This window comes from Macaca thibetana, chromosome 13 (assembly GCF_024542745.1).
Source record: "Macaca thibetana thibetana isolate TM-01 chromosome 13, ASM2454274v1, whole genome shotgun sequence".
Taxonomy (NCBI): Eukaryota; Metazoa; Chordata; class Mammalia; order Primates; family Cercopithecidae; genus Macaca; species Macaca thibetana.
Window position 1 is genome coordinate 20,157,670 of NC_065590.1, and position 16,478 is coordinate 20,174,147.

At 36.2% G+C, this 16,478-nt stretch overlaps 1 protein-coding gene across 1 annotated transcript in view; it reads left to right on the forward strand.

Moving 5' to 3' along the window:
- Window positions 1–16,478, forward strand: part of CHMP3 (charged multivesicular body protein 3) — a 60,025-nt gene that overhangs the window by 20,390 nt on the left and 23,157 nt on the right. The window contains exons 2-3 of the mRNA XM_050753109.1: window positions 3,363–3,423; window positions 15,396–15,575. Of these exons, the coding sequence (XP_050609066.1) occupies window positions 3,363–3,423; window positions 15,396–15,575 (241 nt within the window). The remainder of the gene's footprint in view (window positions 1–3,362; window positions 3,424–15,395; window positions 15,576–16,478) is intronic.

The window sequence follows — 16,478 nt, forward strand, 5'->3', positions numbered from 1 at the left end:
GCAGGTAGTTGTGTTATTGGCACTATTAAACCGTCTTTCTTCCTACTGCCCATAAAAACAGGCGAACTCCTGGGCTTCCCTGTCTGTGCTTCCCGTGAAAAGGGAAGGATAATTATAGGAAATTGGAAAGATGATGAATGGCCCCCTCAGAGAATCATACAATATTATGGGCCTACTACTTGGGCACAAGACAGCTTGTGGGGATACCGGACCCCCATTTACATGATCAAACGAATCATACGGTTACAAGCTGTCTTAGAAATAATCACTAATAAAACCAGCAGAGGCTTGACTATTCTGGCCTGGCAAGAAACTCTGATGAGAAATGCTATCTGTCAAAATAGATTGACTCTCGACTACTTGCTAGCAGCTAAAGGAGGGATCTGTGGGAAATTTAACCTTACTAATTGCTGTTTACAAATAGATGATCAAGGGCAAGTAGTTGAAGACCTAGAAACATGACAAAACTGGCACATGTGCCCATGCAAGTGTGGCATGGATTTGATCCTGGGGCCATGTTTGGAAAATGGTTCCCAGCGCTAGGAGGATTTAAAACTCTTATAATAAGAGTTATAATAATAATAGGAACCTGCCTACTGCTCCCTTGTTTGATACCTGTACTTCTTCAAATGATAAAAAGCTTCATCACTACCTTAGTTCACCAAAATGCTTCAGCACAAGTGTGCTATATGAATCACTATCAGTCTGTCTTGCAAGAAGACATGGGTAGTGAAAATGAAAGTGAGAACTCCCACTAATAAAATGAGAGTCTCAAAAGGGGGAATAAGGGAGGAGACCACCCATCATATCGTCTTATGCCCAATTTCCACCTCCAAAGAAAGAAGAAGTAAAAACTAAAAGGGAGAAATGAAATCCACAGGCAGACAGCCCAGCACCACACCCTGGGCCTGGTAGTTAAAGATCGACCCCTGACCTAATTGGTTATGTTATCTTACAGACATTGTATAGAAATGCACTGTGAAAATCCCTGTCCTGTTTTGTTCCAGTCTAATTACTGGTAAATGCAGCCCCCAGTCATGTACCCCCTGCTTGCTCAATCAATCACAACCCTCTCACACGCACCCCCTTAGAGTTGTGAGCCCTTAAAAGGAACAGGAATTGCTCACTCGGGGAGCTCGGCTCTTGAAACAGGCGTCTTGCCGATGCCCCCGGCCGAATAAACCCCTTCCTTCTTTAACTCGGTGTCTGAGGATTTTTGTCTGCCACTCGTCCTGCTACAGTACCACTGCACTCCAACTTGGCCAACAAAGACCGAAACTCCGTCTCAAAAAAAAAAAAAAATCCAACTTCACTGGGCATTAAGAAAATGTGAATCAAAACAGTGAGATGCCACTTCACACTCAGCAGACAGCTATCATAAAAAAATTAGAAAATAACAAGTATTGGTGAGATGTGGTAGAAATGGTAACCAAAAGGTATAAACAACCCAGACATACACATGCATTAACAGTTGAATGAATAAATGAGTTGTGTTATACACATATAAAGAAATAATACCCAGCCATAAAAAGGACTGAAGTACTGATACATGCTACAACATGGAGGCACCTTGAAAACATCATGTTAAATAAAGGAACCACAAACGAAAAGTTAACACATTGTGTGATTCCTTTCATATTCAGAATAAGCAATCCCATAGAGACAGAAAGCAAATTAGTGGTTGCCAGGGAACTGGGGAGGGGGAGATAGGAAGAGATTATTTAAAGGGTATAGGGAGGTGGTGGTTGTATGACATTGTATATGCAGTAAATGCCAGTGAATTGTATACTTTAAAATGATTAATTATATAAATTTCACTTTGAAAAAAACTACATAAACCTGATTAGATTTTTAAAACTTGTATGAGCATACAGTTTTAAGTGCTTAAGTATTTCTTCTGAGTGGAGTTGGTCAACCTAAATAACAAGCAGAGAGAGGTTCCCTAGAAGAAAATGATGGTTCTTTGGCAACAGCATTGCAGTGGGAATGTGCTTGCCATGGTAAACTATGTATATATTCAAGGACGTAAAGGAAGGCAAAGATTTTTAAAGGGAAAAGGAGGGTTATGTAATTGTTTTGAAATGATTATCCTTGGCTACAGAGATCAATAACAAGAGTGATGCCAGTCCAAGGTTGGACAGGCAGTTGCTGGGCAGATGTCCTTGCGAAAGTATTTTTTGTGTAAGATTGCAGTGCCTCTGAGCAAGCAAGGCTGTGGTTTTTGCAGAGTCTTTTGTAATAGTTTTTGTCTAGGTATACAAGTGTGAGAACCCTCTTAGCCTTTCCAGCTGTATATGTCAGATTTTTTAATACACTAGTGACTTCATTTTGACTCTAACAACTTTCACAAATTATTACAATTGTTGTTGCATAATAGTTTACAGATTTTGTTCAATATTAAACATTAAAAATGAAATTTATTGGAAATACATCTTCTAATGGTATGGACTTTTAAAAAATGCCATTTAGTCCATGGATGACTGCTACATGAATGAATGCTACAAGGGTTCAGCATAAATTCTGTTCCTGTTTTATGATTTATTAGACTCAAGTGCTGAGAAACCTTGTTGATGTAATAAAAGGGTAATGGAAGGAGTTTAGTTATAGCAGTGTCACTCATTTTTTTGAACTTCTGAGTCATGTACTAAAAAGCACATAGTAATTTAGCATAAAATTGACTTTTAATGATTGACTCACACAACTCAGGTTTTCCTACAGGGTTTTTGAAACGTGAAGAATTGGAAAACAGTTCACTTGCATAACAATTTGGTAATCATTAGAGTAATTTACTACTTCCTCAACACCTCCATCAGCATTTCCAGTCCACCCTCTGTTTAGTGCTTCAGAAATGTTTGCCCGTCAGAGAACTACCATGGTAATAAGAGACATAGGTTAGGGGAATGCTTTTCTTTGGTAAAATGGAAAAGCATTATTGTTAAAGGGAAAAAGGGAAAGATGAGTTCTCATGACACAGGCAGAATAGTTTTTGAAATGATTACCTGTGAAAGATGAAAATTTTCTGATGCTCTTAAAGCTAACTGTGCACTTGGACCTCTTCAAATCTTTGTGTACCTAGAGAGTACCATACTCTTTCTGAGGTTTTATATAAAGTGCTGCTTACAGCCTGCCTTCAGCTACAAATCTTTGAATAAGGTGAAACTCCTGTGCACTGTGAATAAAAAAGAGGTGAAATTTTAAAAAAAGTAAAATTTGACTCTAAAGCTCTGTCTTTGAAAATGGCTTTTTTTTTTTTTTTTAATTTTGTATCTGGAATAAATGTAGAGTTAATACAAAATTGTCAAATTAGATTGAGTTAGGAGTTTCAGCTTTTCTTCTCATTCCTTTTCTAAAAATTTTCCCAGGTCAATGAGTGGTCATTGAAGATAAGAAAGGAAATGAGAGTTGTGGACAGGCAAATAAGGGGTAAGTTATCATTTTATGTCTTCTATTTTTCACCTTCTTGGTATATTTTGCTTCAGTTCATAAAAATAAACTGCATTTATATATCATAAGACATAGTTTATTCCTATATCAGTTACTTATAGCTGTCTGACTTATTTTGCTTTTTAATTCTGTAATCAGTATTTTTAAAAAAGATCATGAGTTAGAAGAAACTTTATATTTTGGAAGAGCAAAAGAAACCTCTTGCTACTTATAAAGAATTGTCTTTTATGGAATTCAAATTAAATAAATTATACATAAGTAAGGGATACAATTCCATTGTCACTGCTCTGTTTATCTTAGCATGACTGTAAATTGAGGACAGTATGTTTATAAATAAAGTTGATTTTTTTTTTGTTTAGTACCATTTAAGGTGATTTACAAAGGGATGGTAATATTTAAAACTTTTAAGGTTTTTAACACTCATGATTGGAGAAGAGTTAATATCATAAAGGTATCCCAGTATCACTTTCTTTAAAAAGAATTGGAGAGGGAAATTCCATTCCCAGCCATGAAGGAGTAATTGCTTTTCAACTTGCATTCTCATTGTAAATAAAATTTTGGACAAAGCAAGAGAGAAAAAAAACTGGACAAAAATCTGTGAAACAGCTGTTTTCAAACATTGGACAGCTGGCAGTACAGGGTTGTGATCACTGAGAGAATAGAAACAAAGACAGAGAGCCTTAATATGACCCTGTCATTCTGCTTGGAGATACTTTCTGGATTATAGCCCATGGAAAGACATTCCAAGCAGAGCATAGTGGTTTCACTGGGTTGAGAATAGAGATAAGGGTTCAGAGAGTGGCTGGAATTTGTGGGGCAGAGTATCAGAGAGAAGGGAAATACTCAGAGAAAGAACTTCAAATGTCTCCATAGGATCCATTGGAGTCTTTGACTGAATACTAAGCTGTGCATGCTTAGAGTGAAATTCTGAGAGGCTGGGCAAATAACAATTACTAGGAACAGAACTACCAGGAAGCTGTAAGGTGAATAATTCCTAGAGCTAATAAAGGATTGAGAAATGGTTGAGTTCTGATCAGACACAGAAAAGAGACTTTGTTGAACCTCTGGGATGTTCAGTAGAGACCTCAGAAGAGTCACACCTTAATAATAAGGATCAGGTAGGTAGTCCTAGAAAAAAGGCTACCACAAGCCCATACCAACTAACCAACAAGACTTAAAAGACTTGAAGGCTGATTTGCAGGTAATTTGACTGCCTGCCAAAGTAAAGATTAACACTCTTTAAGGGAAGACTACAAAATTCAGACACCCAACAATGAAACATACACAGTGGCCAGCTTCCAATGAGATACTATTATGAAGAAGCAGGAAAATGCGACCCCAAATCAGGAAAAAAGCCAGGTAATAGAAATAGATTAAAAAAAAAAAAAACCAAAAATCCAAAACCCCCACGAAAAAAACAGATGATTGAATTCACAGTCAAGGATTTTTAAGCAGCTATTATAAATATGTTGAGATTAAAGGATAATGTATACATAATGAGGAGATAAATACAAAATACAGAAAATAACAAAATGGAATTTCTAGAGGTGAAAGATCTGAAATGAAGTGAAATTAAATGAAGACTCACTAAATGGGTTTAACAGCAGAATAGACACTACAGAAAATGAGATAAGTGAAATTGAAGATATACAAAATCTAAAATGTTCAAATGAGCATTTCCTTTGAGTGTCCTATCAGCAGCCCAAATATTTCAGATTTTGGATTTTGGATTTTCTGATTAGGGATATACAACTGGTATGATGCAAACCTTCCGAAATCTAAAGCCTGAAAGACATTTGGTTTCTAAGCATTTTGGATAAGGGATATTCAACCTGTAATACAAATTATCCAAACTGTAGTACAGACAGAAAAAAGAAAAAACAACAACACAGAGCTTTTAATATCAAGTGAGCTAATGTGTGTAATTTGAGTGTCAGGAGGAGAGGGGTCAGGAAGAGATCATATGAAATAGTAACTGAATGTTTTTCAAACATGATGAAAGCTGTTAAGCTTGCAGATCCAAGGAACTCATCTCCAAATCGAATAAACACAAAACCATACAAAGGCAAAGCATAATCAAATTACTGAAAACCAAAAAGATAACCCCCCAAAAAAGACAAATTTAGGTCCAATAAACAGTGATAAGAATGATTTTTAAATTCTTATCAGAAACAATGCAAACTAGAATATCTTTCATATGGTGAGAAAAACCCCACAAAACAACCCCATGTTATCCTAGATTTAAGTCCAATGAAAATAACATTCATAGGTGAAGGTGAAATAAAGATAATTTCAAACAAAAGCCAGAAAGAATATGTTGCCGATAAAATAAATGTTAAAAGAGGTTGTAGGCTGAAGAAAAATCATACCAGATACAAACTTGGATTTATATGAAGGAATAAAGTATGCTGGAAATGGTAAATATATAAGTAAATATAAATTATTTTTTCCTCTTAAGAATGTGTTTAACTTACTGACTCTTGAAAGTAAAAATAATAATGTATTGTGGGGCTTGTAACATGTAGAGGTAAAATGTATGACAATTATAATAATTGATTTGTGTCAAAAATAAATGTTAGAAACCTCATAAGTTTCATTAGTGTCTCACAGCCTTGCATATTCCTTTTTTGTGCTATGCTCACTGTATTTCTTCTCACATCCATAGCTGATTTTGCCTTTTAAATGACGATCTTCAAGCCCAATATCTTTCATGTATGTTTCCTATTATTTGTCATTAATAGTAATTTATTAATTTACTAACTCTAACATGATATCAGAAAAAGATCATGGATTTTGGAGTCTTAACATTACCAGGTTTAAACTCTGATATCACCTGTCCTTATATAAACTTCTTTGAATCTCTTAGAATTGTTGTGACAGTTAAATCTGTGAATATATGTAAAATGTTTAGGGCAGTACCTGGCATACAGTAGAGACTTCACTACTTGATGGTGATACCAAAAAGGGGGATGGGGCACTTTGATAAAGTGTGACTATGAAGTAATGTGATTGCTTTAAATGTTACTTGTGAAAGCATATGAAGGTTTATCGTAGCAGTTGGTTTTTCATTTGGTTTTATACTAGCAGTCAAGGTGAATGGATTTAAAAAGAAATACTAGTATAAAAATGAGCAACTGCAAAACAAATTTATGTTCTCAGAAGTCAAGCTATTGGCTATGCTTATTGGGGGGAAATGGTGGATTAAAGGTGACATAAGGGGGCCTTGTGGCATGTTGGTGATACTCTGTTTCTTGATCTAGGTCCTGGTTACATGAGCATGTTTAATTTGTGAAAATGTATATAGCTGTACAGTTATGTTTACTTTTCTGTATATATGTTATACTTAAATAACAAGTTAAGTAACTTAAAGCAAAATGTAACTATAGGGTGTTCTCAGCTTCTCATGGAAGATTTATGGTAGTCCACATGTTTAGCTTTCAGTCAAATGTAACACATTTTGAACACTCATTATAGGCAATAATTGGAATGAATTTAGGTAATTCATTTCATCTGCTCCTTAAATGAAAATAGTCAGCTTGGGTGAGTACTCATGACTATAAAGGTGAAATATACACATGTGAAAATTCAGAAAAGTAGAAAGAAGAAAGTTAAAATCGCCCTGAAGTTTGACCACTTAGAGATAACCACCACAAATACTTTTTATGATCATCCTTTTCTAGATATATTTCTCTCTGTTTTTGTATTTATACCCAAATGTTTATTTATAAGTGAGTCATACTAGTCTTGCTGCTGATTTTTATTTATTTTTATTGTAAAATTTACATAAAATAAAGCTGACCATTTTAACCATTTTTAAGTGTACAGTTCAGTGGCAGTCAGTGCATTCATAATGTTGTGCAACCATCACCACTATCCATCTCCAGATCCTTTTCCTCATCCATACTGAAACTCTGTACCTATTAAACAATAACTTCCTATTTCTCCCTACCCCCAGCCCCTAGTAACCACTATTCTACCTTCTGTATCTAAGTATTTGACTATTCTAAGTACCTCATATAGGTAGAATCAAATAATATTTGTCTTTGTGTCTGGCTTATTTCACTTACTGTAACGTTTTTAAGGATCATCCATGTTGTAGCAGGTATCAGAATTTCATTCCTTTTTAAGGCTAATATTCTGTTGCCTGTATATACCATATTTTATTTATACACTTATCTGCTGATGGACATTTAGATTGTTTCTACCTTTTGGCTATTGTGAATAATGCTGCTATGAAGATGGATGTACAGATACCTGTTTTGCTTCCAATTCTTTTCAGTACTTTTGCATACATAAACGAAATCATTACTGGATCAAATAATAATAGTATTTTTAATTTTAGGGGGAACCATTTACTGTTTTCCATGGCAGCTGTGCCATTTTACATTTCTGTCATCAAGAGCTAGGCTACTCAAAAGTAGCTGTATATATGAGGGAATATAGAAGTCACTGTGCATGCCCAGGGAATGGTACAGGCTCATAAAATAGCTCAGAAGACCTTGAGTTTATACCTTGTGCTGATCTTTACCACAGAAATCCTATGCCAATTTTAAAAAACAAAAAAGAAAACAAAACCAAACCTGACGAGCCCTGGGGAAGAGGCAGCATCTGATCTCCAGAGTTATCACTTTAGAAGATTCAAACATTCAGTAAAATCATAAGGCATACAAAGAAACAGGAAAATATGGCCTCCTCAAAGCAGGGAAAAGTAAGTCACTAGAAACTGTTGCTGAGAAAGACTAGATGGTAGATTTGCTAAACAAACACTTAAAGCAAGTATCTTACAGATGTGCAAAGAACTAAAGGAAGAGGTGGATTAAGTTAAAAAAAAAACAGTGGAATAAAATGGAAATATCAATGGAAAGATAGAAAACAAGAAAAGAAACACCAAAATTCTGGAGCTGAAAAGTGTAATAACTGAAGTGAAAACCTTACTTGAATGATTCAAAAGCATATTTGAGCAGGTAAAATAAAGAATCAGCAGACTTCAAAACAAAACAATTGAAATTATGAAGTCTGAGGAACAGAAGAAAAAAATGAGACTGGCTGCAATGGCTAACGCCTATAATCCCAACGCTTTGGGAGGCTGAGGCAGGTGTGTTGCTTGAGGCCGGGAGTTTGAGACGAGCCTGGGCAACACGGCAAAACCTCATCTCTGCAAAAAATAAAAACAAAAATTAGCCAGGTGTGGTGATATATGCCTGTAGTCCTGCCTACCCAGGAGGTTGAGGCAGGATCACTTGAGTCCAGGAGCTTGAGGCTGCAGTAAGCCATGATCATGCCACTGCACTCCAGCCTGGGCAACAGAGCAAGACCCTGTCTATAAAAAAAAATAAAAAATAAATGGACAGAGCCTAAGAAACCTGTCAGACATCATCAAGTAGACCAACATGCAATGTGGAAATTTTAGGAGAAAAGAGAGAGAAAGGTGCAGAAAGAGTATTTGAAGAAATGGCTGAAAACTTCCTAGATTTGATGAAAGATATGAATATAAACCTCCAAGAAGTTCAGTGAACTCCAGGTAGGATAAACTCAAGTGAGATCTCGCCAAGAAAGACACATTATAATCAAACTGTAGAAAGCCATAGACAATGAGAAAATCTTAAAAGGAGCAAGAGAGAAACATCTTGTCACATACAAAGGATCCTCATAAGATTTTAGAAGATTTCTCATCCGAAACATTAGAGGCCAGAAAGCAGTGGGTTCAATTGCTTGAACCCGGGGGACGGAGGTTGCAGTGAGCTGAGATCATGATACCACTGCACTCTAGCCTGAGTGATAAAGTGAGACTCAAAAACAAAGAAGCTCATGCAAATTCACATTAGAGTGTTATAAGTTTAGGATGTTAAGCGTAATCCCTGTGGTATCCACAAAGAAAATGGCTATACAAAAGGAAATAAGAAGGGAATTAAAACATTTCATTACCAAAACAATCAAGTAAACACACAAGAAAACATTAATGCAGGAAACAAGAGACAAAATAGCTATGACATACAGAAAATAAATGACAGGTTGGTAGAAGAAAATTTGTCCTTATCAATAATTCCTTTTTTTTTTTTTTTTTTTTGAGATAGGGTCTTGCTCTGTCACCCAGGCTGGAGTGCAGTGGCGTGACACGGCTCACAGCAGCCTCGACCTCCTGGACTCTAGCAATCCTCCCATCTCAGCCTGCCAAGTACCTGGGACTATAGATGCATGCCACTGCACCAGCTAATTTTTGTATTTTTTGTAGAGACAGGGTTTCATCATGTTGCCTAGGCTAGTCTGGAACTCCTGGACTCAAGCAGTCCTCCTGCCTTGGCCTCCCAAAGTGCTAGGATTACAGGCATGAACCACTGTGCCCAGCCCACAGTAATTACTTTGAATGTAAATGGATTTAAAGTCTCCAATCAAATAACAGATATTGGCAGAATGAATTTTATAAAACATAATCTTATATTTAAAAACATATATGCTGTCTACAAGAGTAAGACTTTAGATCCAAAAATGCAAATAGATTGAAAGCAAAAAGGATGGAAAAAGATATTTTATGGACATAGTAAATAAAAGACAGCAGGAACGGCTATGTTATTATCAGATAAAACAGACTTTAAATAAAGATTATATGAGACAAAGAAGGATATTATATATTAATAAAAGATTAAATACAGCAAGAAGATAAAACAAGTGTACATATTTTTGTATATAATAACAGACTGTCAAAACATATGCAGCAAAAGTGGACAGAATTAGAGAAATATTTCTTCTGTAATAGTTAGACAATACCCCACTGTCAACAATGGGTCTATTAACTAGATAGGAATTAGGTAGGAAAACAGGGGTCCTGAAGAATGAAGGCAGAGCACAGTGGCTAATACCTATAATCCTAGCACTTTGGGAGGCTGAGGCAGGTGGATCACCTGATATCAGGAGTTTGAGACCAGCCTGACCAACATGGCGAAACCCTGTCTCTACTAAAAATACAAAAATTAGCTGGGTGTCATGGTTTGTGCCTGTAATCCCAGGTACGGGAGGCTGAGATAGGTGAATCACTTGAACCTGGAAGGTGGAGGTTACGTTGAGCCGAGATTGTGCCACTACACTCCAGCCTGGGAGACAGAGCGAGACTCCACCTCAAAAAAAATAAAAATAAAATAAAAATAAAACAATTAGATCTAAAGATGTATACAGAATACTACCCAACAACAAAATACACATTCTTCTCACATATACATGAGACATTCTTTAGGACAGACCATATGTTAGACTTAAATCAAGTCTCAGTCAAATTTAAAAGATATATAAGGTATCTTCTCTGACCACAACAGGATGAAATTAGAAATCAGTAACAGAAAGAATACTGGAAAATTCACAAATGTATGGAAATTAAGCAACACATTCTTAACCAATGGGTGAAAAAAGAAATCACAAAGGAAATTAGAAAGTACTTACAGACAAGTAAAAACCAAATCAGAACATACCAAAAGTTAGAAGGTGCCGCAAAAGCAACACTCAGAGGAAAATTAATAGCTATAAATGCTTACATTAAGAATGAATGCCAGGCGTGGTGGCTTAATCCCAACACTTTGGGAGGCCAAAGCGGGCAGATCACTTGAGCCCAGGAGTTTGAGGCTAGCCTGGGCAACATGGTGAAACCTGTCTCTATCAAAAATGCAAAAATTAGCTAGGTGCTGTAGTCTATGGGTAGTCACAGCTACTTGGGAGGCTGAGGTGGGAAGACTGCTTGAACCCAGAGGCAGAAGTTACAGTGAGTTGCAATGGTGACCCACCTTGCACTCTAGCCTGGGTGACGGGAGTGAAACCGTGTCTCAAAAAAAAAAAAAAAAACCCAAAAAACCTCAGGTGAACAACCTAGCTTTCAACTTAAAGGAAATAGAACAAGAACAAACTCAACCCAAATCTAGCAGAATGAAGGAAATAATAAAGATAAAAGCAGAGACAAACAGAACAGAAAAAGAATAGAGCATTAACAAAGTCCATAGTTGGTTCTTGAAAAAGACAACGAAATGTATATGCCTTAACTAGATTGACTAAGGAAGAAGAGAAGGTTGAAAGTACTAAAATCAGAGTTAAAAGTGGAGACATTACTACTGATTCCACAGAAATAAAGATTATAAGAATACTATGGACAATTGTATGTTAATAAATTGTGTAACCTAGGTGTGATGGACAAATTACTAGAAACATAAAACTTACCAAGATTGGAACATGAAGAAATAGAAAATGTGAACAGACTTATACCTAGCAGGGAGAGTGAATCAGTGATCAAAAATATCTTGACAGAGAAAAGCTGTGGACCTGATGACTTCACTGGTAAATTCTATCAAACAGTTAAGAACTAACACCAGTGCTTCTCAAACTTCAAGAAATTGAAGAAAAGAAAACACTTCCTAATTCATTCTGTGATGCCAGTATTGTCTTGATATAATATCAGACAAAGATGCTGCAAGAAAACTGTAGACCAGTATCTCTTACGAACATTGATGCAAAAATCTTCAACAGAATACTAGCAAACCAAATCCAGCAACACATTAAACACATCACGGCCAAGTGCGATTTATCCTGGAATGCAAGAATGATTCAACATATAAAATTTGATCAGTGTAATATATCACATTAACAGAAAGAAGGGGAAAAGAAACTCACATTATCATCTCAATTGACACAGAAAAGGCATTTGGCCAAATTCAGCACCCTTTCATGCTAAAAACAACTAGGAATAGAAGGACCTGAACATAGTAAAAACCATGTATGAAAAAAACCACAGGGACTATCATAGTAAATGGTGAAAGACTAAAAGCTTTTCCTCTAGAATCAGGAACAAGGCAAGGAGACCCACTTTTGCCACTTCTCTTTAACGTAATATTGAACTTCTAGCCAGAGGAATTAGACAAGAAAAAAATAGTTAAAAGTATCTAAATTGGAAAGGAAGAAGTAAAAATCTATTTGCAGCTGATACTATAAGTGTAATACCCTAAAGATTTTTCAGAAAAGACCTATTAGAACTAATAAATTCAATAAAGTAGCAAGATATAAAATCAGCACCAAAAACATCAATTGTATTTCTCTATATTAACAATGGACAATCTGAAAAGGAAATTAAGAAAACCCATTTTCAATAGCATCAAAAATAATCAAATACTTAGGAATTTACTTAACCAAGGAGGCAAAAGACTTGTATAATGAAAATGATGAAATATTACTGAAAGAAATTAGACATAAATAAATGGAAAGATATCTCATTTTCATGGATTGGGAGATTAAATATTGTTAAGATGTCAGTACTACCCAAAGCAATCTTATACATTCAAAGTGCTATCCTTATCAAAATCCCAATGACATTTTTTGTAGAAATAGAGATATCTGTCCTAAAATTCTTATAGAATCTTAAGAGACCCTAAATAATCAAAATAGTCTTAAAAAAAGAAACTTTGACCACTCTCTTCCTGGTTTCAAAAGTTGCTACAAAGCTACAGAGAGAAAATCAATGTACTTAAACTAACATAAAGACAGACATATAAACCAATGGAATAAAATAGGTATCCAGAAAAACTCTGCCTGTTGTCAACTGATTTTTGACAAGGGTAGCAAGACCATTCAGTGGAGGAAAGGACAGTTTTCAACAAATGGTGCTGGGAAAACTGAATATCCATTTGCAAAAGAATTTAGTTGGACCTTTACCTAACAATGTATACAAAAATTAACCCCAAATGGATCAAAGACCTAAATGTAAGAGCTAAAACTATGAAACTCTTAGAAAAAAACATAGGGCAAAACTTCACAACATGAAGAACAAACTGCTGGGCATGGTGATGTGTGACTGTAGTCCCAGCTACTCGGGAGGCTGAGGCTGGAAGATCAGTTGAGGCCAGGAGTATGAGGCTGTAATGTGTTATACTAATGCCTGTGAATAGCCACTGCATTACACCCTGAGCCACATAGATCCATCTCCAAAAAATAGAGTAGACAAACTGGACTTCATGAAAATAAAAAATTTTCGTGCATCTTAAAAAGATTACCTGGCAGGGCACAGTGGTTCACGCCTATAATTCCAGCACTTTGAGAGGCTGTGGTGGGTCAATTGCTTGAGCCCAGGCGTTTGAGACCAGCCTGGGCAACGTGGCAAAACCCCATCTCTACAAAAAAAGAAAAAGAAAAATTGTGTATTAAAAAAATAAGAAAATGTTACCAACAGAGTTACTCATAGGCAACTCATAGAATGGGAGAAGGCATTTGCAAATCATTTGTCTGACGAGAGATTGTATTCAGAATATATACACAACACCTAAAATGCCACAACAATAAAACGACTTGATTCAAAAAGAGGCAAAGGACTTCAATAGACTTTTGGAATTTCTCCAGATAAGCTGTACAGATTGTCAGTAAGCATATGAAAAGATGCTCAACATCACTAATCATTGGGGAAATGCAAATCAAAATGACCTCATACCCATTAGAATGACTACTATCAAAACAACAACAACAAAACCCCCAGAAAATAACAAGTGTTGGTGAGTATGTAGTGAAATTGGAACCTTTGTATACCGTTAGTGAGAATGTAAAATGATGTCGCCATTGTGAAAACCGGTACAGCTGTTCCTCAAAAAATTAAAAATAGAATTACCATGTAACCTAACAGTTGTACTTTTAGGCATATGCACAAAAGAAAGCAGGGTCTTGAAGACATGTTTGTACATTCATGTTCTTCACAATAGCTAAAAATTGGAAGTAACCCAAGTGTCCATTGACAGATGAATGGTTAAGTAAAGTGTCGTATATACATACAATAGAATATTATTGAGCCTTAAAAAGAAAGTTCTGACATATGCTACAACATGGATGAACCTTGAAAATATTATGCTTAGTGAAATAAGCCAGTCAGAAAAAGAAAAATATTCCACTTAAAGGAAGTAACAAGGGTAGTAAAATTCGTAAAGACAGAAAATAGAATAGTGGATGCCAGGAGTTAGGGGAAAGGGGAAATGGAGAGTTACTGTTCAGTGGGTGCAGAATTTTAGTTTTGGGAAAGTTGAAAAAAGTTCTGGGCCAGGCGCGGTGGCTCATGCCTGTAATTCAGCACTTTGGGAGGCCGAGGCAGGTGGATCACCTGAGGTCAGCAGTTCGATACCAGCCTGGCCAACATGGTGAAACCCCATCTCTGCTAAAAATACAAAAATTAGCCGGGCATTGTGGTGGGTGCCTATAATCCCAGCTCCTTGGGAGGCTGAGGCAGAATCACTTGAAACCCAGGGGGTGGAAGTTGCAGTGAGCTGAGACCACACCATTGCACTCTAGCATGGGCAACAAGAGTGAAACTCCGTCTCAAAAAAAAAAAAAAAAAAAAAAAAATAGAGAGTTCTGGGTGGAGGTGATGGTTGCACAACAATGTGAATGTTACTTTATTCCACTGATTGTACACTTAAAAATGGTTAAGACGGTATATTTTATGTATTTGCCACAGTTTTAAAAATTGGAGAAAACACTACTGATCATAAAGCATATAATAAAGACATGTCTTACCTTTAGCTGATGCTGGTATGAGACTTATAATATGTTCAGGCTTTCCTTAAGTTGCAGGTTTCTAGAAATGATTAGTGACTGTATAGAAACTGTACTCTTATGATTGTGGGAATACTACTTATTGATTATTGGAGCAAGCTCTGGAATGCATTTATAGTAATTTTGTTTTTTAAGTTCTTAGGGCCAGTACCAACAAATGTAAGAAGGGTGTTTCGAAATTTTGTCAAGTGTAATAAGATCGTACTTTTCTTTTAAACTACTTTGATGTTGTTTCTGGAAATGATGAATATTCACTACATTATTTTGATTTTATGTTTATCCTTCTACATGTTTTTCTACTTAATAGACACATTTAGATCACAGTAAGAATGTATTTGAGTGCCAATAAACCTGACTTACCCTTGATTTTTGATGTTCTGTTCTAAATTTAGATATCCAAAGAGAAGAAGAAAAAGTGAAACGATCTGTGAAAGATGCTGCCAAGAAGGGCCAGAAGGATGTCTGTGTAGTTCTGGCCAAGGAGATGATCAGGTCAAGGAAGGCCGTGAGCAAGCTGTATGCCTCCAAAGCGCACATGAACTCAGTGCTCATGGGGATGAAGAACCAGCTGGGTAAGGCTGCACTTAACCTTACAGTCAGCTTGTAATGCCAGTGTTGCTGTTATTATCAACATGGGTTCCTTGAATAGGAAAAACTCTACTCTGGTTTTTATTCTTTGTATTTTCTTAGTGTTGAGTGTTGTACAAATGCAAAATATAATAATGTTTTCTTTTGTTAGTATTTTCTAAATAATAATGAAATCTACATATAAATCTGCTTTGTTTAGAAGTTAGAATGTATTGAACAGTGTTATCAAGTGACCTGAGAATTCAGTTGTAGAAGTAAGGGGCCAGCTTAGATGTTTGGAGGGAGACTGAAGAAAAGAGCTTTCTACCTTTGTCCTAGTCCCAGAGCAGCCGCAGGCAAAATGTTACAACAGGCTGTGGGGCTTTGGCTCATCTCCTTTTCTCCTTCATCTCTGTCTACCTAATGCTTCCTCACATCTTAGGAATCTGTAGACTACGTTATGGGTATTCAGCATACATGTGAACTGTCCATTTTCGATGACTTTTAGGAACTCATGATATTTAAAATAGGAATAAACATTGTTTCCTTTCAGTGTCCAGTACAGTACTGTTTGTAGTCATTCATCTAGTTGGTTTCTTTTCTTAATTTCCATTAAATTATGAAGTAGTTGTAACTCAGAACTATAATTCTTTAGTAATGGCAGCAAATGACTGTCAGAAATTTAGATTGAATACAGACTCAGAAATCATGGAGAGCTACGCATGGTGGCATGCAGTTGTAGTCCCAGCTGCTAAGGAGGTTGAGCAAAGAGAATTAAGTGCTTGAGCCCAGGGGTTTGAGGCCACAGTGAGCTATGATTGCACCTGTGAATAACCATTGTGCTTGAGCCTGGACAATATATATAGCAAGACTGTGTCTGTAAAAAAGAAAGAAATTATGGAGAAATT